A 7476-nucleotide genomic window follows, 5' to 3' on the forward strand; every position below is an offset into this window, starting at 1 on the left:
TTTCCAAGTTGGAGTTCAACTTCAGCTTTGAAAGACTTGAAAATATCTAAAGATTGAGACTTCTCATGAATTAAATATAGGTACCCATATCTTGAATAGTCGTCTATGAATGTAATAAAATACTGTTGTCCATTCAAAAAATCCATAGGAAATGGATCACAAATGTTTGTATGTATTAGTTCTAAGACGTTTGAGCATTGCACCTAATTTTCTTATGTTTTTCTGTTTTCTTTTAATGCATTCCACACAAACGTCGAAGTTACTTAAGTCAAGGGAATCAAGAATTCCATCTGACACAAGTATCTGAATTCTCTGTTTAGAGATGTAACCTAAACGCTTGTATAATAACATAGTGGAATTCTCATTTAATTTACGCTTTGTACCATATGAATTAGATAACAGGATCTTGTTAAATGAAGTAAAAGAATCAAGCATATATGGATTATCAATTAAAGAACCGGTACCAATAAACTTAGAATCTTGAAAATGACTAACTTTATTATTTCCAAAAGAACAAGAAAAACCAAATTTGTCCAAGCTGGAAATAGAAACTAAATTTCGTATAAATGATGGTACAACAAAGTCTCATTCAGATCCAAGTAACAATCAGTTTTTAAACGTAATCTAAAATTTCCAATAGCTTCAATTGGAACTGCTTTGCCATCGCGCGTATAGATAAATCTTTCAGCATTACTTGGCAGTCGGCTCCACAGACAACCCTGAATTGATATATTTATGTGAGTAGTAGCACCAGAATCTACCTATCAAGTATCTATAGGTACAGAAGCTAAATTAACTTTAAAACAAGCCAAAGTAAGAAGTTTACCCTTCTTTCCATGCTACTTGGCGTACTTAGGACAATCTTTCTTGAAGTGATGTTCCTTTTTGCAGAAAAAACAAGAATTTTCAGTAGCCTATTTCTTGCTCTTATTCTGCTGAGATGTCTTTTCTATAGCACCCGTAGATTTTATTTTCTTCTTCTTGCACACATTGTGAGATAAGCTCATTAATACTCTATTTATCCTTCTGAGTATTATAGCTTATTTTAAACTGAGTGAATTGTGCAAGAAGAGAGATAAGTATCAGATGTACGAGTAAATTTCCATTTATCTCGATATCAAGTGCCTTTAATTTACTTGTGAGATTGGACATTTCTATAATGTACTCCCTTATGTTCCCATTGCCCTTATACCTCATGGAAGTTAAAGAAGTCAAAAGACTACTAACTTCCCCTTTTTCATTTTTAGCAAAATATTTATCAATGTAAGCAAGAAACTTATTGGCATTTTTACTTTTCGTGATAGAGCCCCGAAAAAACTTCGAAATGGAACCTCCACCCCGTTTTGGAGAAAACGATTTTATAAAATGGGTTTGGAGAAAAGGTTTTTGCAAACAGTTTAATTGTAAGAATAGAGAAGAGAAAGATTGTAGTAGGTTAGAAAGCAATAAGCAACAACAACAGCTTTATAACATACTATTCCGGGTATGAGGAAGTGACCTTAATGCAAGGTTCAAATACATACACACGAAAGGTATCTCTAGGTTTTCCTTCTAAAACTTGAAGTTCGATCCATTCAACTTAAGGATTGAACTCAAATTTCCAGATTTTGAGTAAGACCAACTGAAACAATAAACCATAAAACATATACTCACAATTAAAATATAACAAAATAGGTAAGCCCTTTTTATAAGATACCTATCACAATATTGATGTCTAGCATTTGGGCAAAGACACCAACTGTAAATGGTACTCTCAATGTAGTAATCAAAGTACTGACAATAAACTTTGTAAAAAAAAAAAACACTTTTTTTGGATTGATTATTTTCCGTATAAGCAATCCTTGTAATTGTCACATACTCATTACCACATGCATACCCACAATTTGGCCAAATAATTATCTTTCTTTGGGCTGATAATCATTTGTATAAATTAATGATTATGCACATTTTATATTTTAGAATTAAATTAATCTAGATAACAAAGACTACATTGGTAACGTATTATTTTGACTAATTCAATCTAAAATATAAGACACAATAACATAATAATATTATTGTACAAAAATAATAGAAGAAAAACACCAAGTAGTCTTCACCAAATTTCACCTAATAATTGCATACACATAATACAATTAAAGCAACATAAACATGTGAATATCACCAAATATCATCAAGCAAATTTATATTTAAATTTACCAAAATTTCAATCAAATTTAAATTTAATCCACAACATGATCAATTAATCTTGAATCCACAACATGATTAATCAAATTTAAACTTAAAACCACAACATGTTTAATCAAATTTAAACTTAAAACCACAACATGATTAATCAAATTTAACTTAAATCGACAATATTTTCACTCATATTAAAACCGAATTGATTCATCCTAGATTGGAACAAAATGGATTGATTACTTATTAATCAAAATAATATTAACAATCGATTTTTAAAAATTTAAATCCAATATAAATATTGAATTAGATTCAACACCAATAATAAAGCATATTGCTAAAATAATAATAATAATAATAAAACCCTACTGCATAGATTAAGGGTGTTCAAATAATTCAACAATATGAATCATCTGGACTACCCAACCTAAAATGTAAGGGTTGAGTTGGGTTAGTTTTGTTATTGGGTTGGGTGGGTTCAACTTTTTCTAATAATATACATATCTTTGTTTAAAGTTTGATTACTTTGTGATTTTTTAATATTTTTCTTTTAAAATTGTTATGATATTTGTCTTTGTTTAAAATTTGCAATAAGTATCATAGATATTTGGTATTTGAGTTTTGAGTTTTATGAGATTTTAATTATTAGTCATGTGTTGTATATGAATTTACATATTTTTAATTAAAAAGAATAAAAAATATAACCCGACAACCCAATCCAACCTGAATTTTAAGGATTAGGTTGGGTGGGGTTGAAGACTTTATTTGAGTCATTTAGATTGTCAATCCAACCATCAAGTTGATCCTAAAAACATCCTAAACCCAACCTAATACAATCCATATACACCCTAACACAGATGGTGAACTGGTGATACTTCCAAGCAATGCACCCATCGATTGGATTCTATTGAAATCAACGAAACATTATTTGTTTATTATTATTTTTCACTATAGGATTCAATAATCACATGAGTATCACCGGCGGAGGTTGGGAAATCGGTGCAATACCCTTCTTTATTTTAAAATTCTTAAATTCTTCAAATTTCTTTAAGAAAAATTGAATCAAGATTAATGGTAAACGAATATAAACCAACAATCTAACATGAAAATAATGCTCTAGTACCACTTTTTAGCATAAATACTTTAAATCTACATCAAATAGATTAATCCTAGGTTCTTTCATGTCAAATTATAAAAAATATATACATATCAGATTCCATATCGGATTCCATTGAAAGATTGAGGATGACTCTAAAATGGCTATTGTTTTCCTCAACCAAATCCACTATTGAAAGATTGATGTTGACTTTATAGTGGCTATTGTCTTTCTCAACTAAAACTCCTTAGTGGATCTCTTTCTAAATAGGATTCAAGAAATAAAAAACACTTACGTATTGTTCTAATATATCGGGTCCCCATTAAATTCATACTCAATTAGGAATCTAGAGCCTTAATTAATTAGATCACATAATATGACACAATATAATAAAATAACCCAATGTGATAAAATATTGATCCACATATGTAACTCATACTTTAATTATACATATTATTATTTAAAATACATCTAACATTGTTTTTCACCCTTTGAAAAAAAAAATCCTTAGATTTAAGTTGACTTTAAATGACGTTGAGTTTTTGTTTTGAAAGAACGAATTAATTAGGCTTAAAGTATGTTTCATGGACTATACATTTACGTTAAGAAAATCTAATTTATTTATTCATTTGAGAGATGAGATTAGATTATCTAATATTGATGTTTCGTACTTGTTGAGTTTAGGAATTCTTAAATTACCAATTGACTAAAAACTTGTATGGGGTCTAGTTGAATTCATATTTGACATTTTTATATTATTTATGATTTTAACCTTAGGATTTAGAGAGAAATGTGCTATATAAACTCTCTGACCGTAGAGATATCTCTATTAATCTATAATATGAATTATTCCCGTTGGTAAAATATAGTTAACTCATTATTAGTGAACCATGTAAATTTGTGTTTTAATTATTTATTATTTGATGTTGTTTTTATTTGTCGATTCCATAACATTCTCAATATAAACTCATGTGTCGAAAAGACTCTTCAACTTCTTTTTATTTATGTTGTTTGCTTTTGAAAAAAAAATTAGTTTAAGAGATAGGTTTTTAAAGTTTGGTTGTCGTACTGATAAATCCTTATAGAAAAGTGATTTCAGTGTTTGAAGTGAAATGACCGATCACGTATCGAGAGTAATGGAGTTTAAATTGATTTTGATTGTATATAGATCTAGAATTGGGGGACCTAGGCCTATATGCGATATCATGTGTTGTTAGAAACCCTAGCATAGAGATGAAAAAAGAAGAGGGGGAAGCACATGGATGATGATGAGATATCAGAGATCACTCAGTCTCACTCAGTCCAATTTGGTCTCTCCAAATATATGGTCCTACACCCATATGAAACTTAGCAGGGCATGTACTCACTCTCTGTCCTCTCTTAATAGTCCATATTTCCTCACAAATTGGCACTTGCAATACTCCTTTATGTGCTTTCCCCAACTCAACACCTTCCCCATTGGACCACCAACCCTTTTTTCCTTTCTACATTCCACAATCAAGGATCCAACATAACATCTTTTTTTAAAAAAAATATTTAGTTTAAGAAAATTGAAGATAAATCCCATGTTACATGCACGTTATAACGCTCTATTTTACGTTTTGATTTCTGCTTAATTGAGAATATATATAATATTATCGTACATTTTGTCTGTCCATCAGTCAGCCAACAAGTTGAGCGAAATCTTTTTTAAAGGACATGATGTTTGTACATGTTTTGTTTATTATGAGATATTGAAGTCTTCTTGTTAAGTATTCCACCATTTATTCTTGTTGGGTTGATGAGCTATTTGTTTTAGAGTATATTTGAAATAGAATGATATTATTTTAATTTGTTTTTTACCATATGGAAGGTGGAGATCAAACCTCAAATTTAAAAATTTTGGTAGATATTTTGGTTTAAATGTGCTATTCTTTTAAAGCAACTATATTTTCTCATAAAAAGAAAAATTAAATAGAAGAACAATAATTAGCTATATTATTGTTGCTATTCATATATATGTTATAATGATTGCTATCATTTATTTAATTTATTTATATATGTATGATATGAATGAAAGTGCAAGTGGAATCGATAGATATATACTACAAATTAATTGAGCACATACGTATGGCCATATACTACAAAATATTTGAAAAACTTTTTCTATGGGGTTTGGAACTTTCACTGCTATAATTTAGCTAAAGATGACGTTTAATCACAAAATCTAAAGGAAAAAATTGCAAAAACCCATATGAATTTAAATTTATAAGACCTGTTATTGCATTCAAATCCTTTGTAAGTTAGGAATAATTATCATATAGAAAAAATATTAGATGCAATTCGAGCTATAATAATCTATTATGCAGCTAGATAATAGTCAATAAAAATGTGCCATGTGACAATTTTTTTACAAAATTAATTTTTTTTTATACTATGTATTGAAAATGAGATGCATGAGATTAAATGCAGTCTTTAACATTGTCATATTAGATATTGTAATCTTGTTCGTCGTCCATCAATCAAGTTGCAACGATGAAGATTTAATTGTAACGATTTAATTATTTTTTAGATAACTACTGTTGAAATAGTAAATTCACAATACAATTTTTTTTTTTTTGGAGGAGAGAGAAAGTAACCATAATAACTGCCATTAGCAATTAGCATGTATATTGCAAAATCAAACATACAAAATATATCATGATATAGCCATCATAGTCAGAAATTAGAGAATAAAAGGGAAATAATAGAAGTTCTTCAAGTGGAGACCAAAACTGGCTCCCAATTCACCAACTCTTTTCTTCCTCCGCCACCTTCCTTGCATCTCCTCCCCTTCCGCCGCCGCTCACCGCTCTCGGTACTCTCAGCCTCCTCCCTCTCTCCTTTCTCTTCTACTTCTTCCTCTCCTTCTTCTAAACTATTCAACAAAAGACAATGCTTCAACAACCTCAACCTCAGCCTTCCCCCGCCACGCACCACCTCAAAACATGGCTTCGTCGATGGAATCGACACCGCTTTCAACACTAACCGCCCGTCTTCCCGATAAGGCTTCACCTTCACGCTCATTGACCCACTCATCGACGTCAATGGTGGAGGATAACTGTAGATTAAGAATTTGAATTAAGTGATTAAATATACATAACATCGTATATTTAGATTTAACTTTTAAAATTAATGTCATTTACTCTTCTATTAATGTTAGACTCATGCTAATTTAATAGTACGAGTAAGAGTATATATAAAAGATTAAATATATCGTAATCTATTGAGTATCGTTTTACCTGGGCTTGACGAGTTTCTTCGTTCGAAGCTTTGAAAACTTAACTGACTTTCCGCCGGAGCTATACGACGGAGAAATCTCTGTTTCGTCGGATGAAAACAGAGACATTTTCTCGTCGCCGCCAATCTCGCTGCCATCGCTGCCGGTCTCGCTGCCCAAGCTCTCAGTACACATTTCAAGACTCTTCTGGCTGAGCGCTATCGTCGGGGAATATTGCTTCGCCGGAGGATGGCCATCCACACCCGACGGAGCTTGGAGAAAGCTCCATCCACCAACACCATTCCCGCCGTCATTCCCAGCGACTCTGTTTTCTGCAGGAGAATCTCCGGCGCCGGCGCCGGCACCGGCGGAATCATTCTCTTCCATTTTCAGATGGGTTTCAAATTGTAGGTCAGCATGAGTAGCAGAGAGATCGGAATCTTGTTCTTGGGCCGACGGCGGGGAAGAAATGGATTTGCAGGGAGTCAATTTGAGCCTTAAAACACGTGGTTCCATAAGACATGATTGCAACCCTTGATAGATACTGGACGACATTATTTTGGTGTATACAAATTCGAAAACAAAGAAGAAAAAAACAGAGGAGGGGAAAAGAGTGAGATTTGGGTATGAATAAATAGCCAAAAAGATTGAAACTTTGAAGTTTGTATGAGCTCAAAACACAAAAAAATGAGATGGGTTTTGGTTGGAATTGAAGATATACTTAGCTTGTGGAGGAGAGAGAAGGGAGTTAAAGATGAAGAAAGAAGTGGCTGAAGGCAGGAATTTATAGGTGAAAATGTGAAAAAGTTGGTTTTTGAAAGAAATTAAAAACAGAGCTTATCAAATTTCGGTTTAAATCATACAAAATACACTTGAAAACTTTATGTTAAGCTTTGAATATTACTCTAAACTTTCTAAATTTTCAATTAAAATTTGTGAGTTTTTTTTTTTTCGCTATTATGAAAAT

General features: G+C 31.5%; 1 protein-coding gene across 1 annotated transcript; it reads right to left on the reverse strand.

Annotated features, from left to right (window-relative positions):
• Positions 1 to 5880: 5880 nt before the first annotated feature.
• Positions 5881 to 7274, reverse strand: FAF2 (FANTASTIC four-like protein (DUF3049)). The gene is made up of 2 exons (XM_039043686.2): positions 6532 to 7274; positions 5881 to 6350 (listed from the first exon to the last, which is right to left on the reverse strand). Exons 1-2 carry the CDS (start codon positions 7062 to 7064, stop codon positions 6008 to 6010), a joined length of 876 nt encoding a protein of 291 aa, XP_038899614.2. The 5' UTR covers positions 7065 to 7274; the 3' UTR covers positions 5881 to 6007.
• Between the last annotated feature and the right edge of the window lie 202 nt (positions 7275 to 7476).

Source organism: Benincasa hispida, chromosome 9 (genome assembly GCF_027475165.1).
Source record: "Benincasa hispida cultivar pf3 chromosome 9, pf3_genome.v1.1, whole genome shotgun sequence".
Classification (NCBI taxonomy): domain Eukaryota; kingdom Viridiplantae; phylum Streptophyta; class Magnoliopsida; order Cucurbitales; family Cucurbitaceae; genus Benincasa; species Benincasa hispida.

What these genes read in the sequence shown, in the direction of transcription:
- FAF2 (XM_039043686.2), bottom strand. Translation starts at nt 7,064, where the DNA reads ATGTCGTCCAGTATCTATCAAGGGTTGCAATCATGTCTTATGGAACCA. An exon ending in AAGAAACTCGTCAAGCCCAG is followed by an intron (nt 6,351 to 6,531) that starts GTAAAACGATAC and finishes CTTAATCTACAG; the next exon opens with TTATCCTCCACCATTGACGT.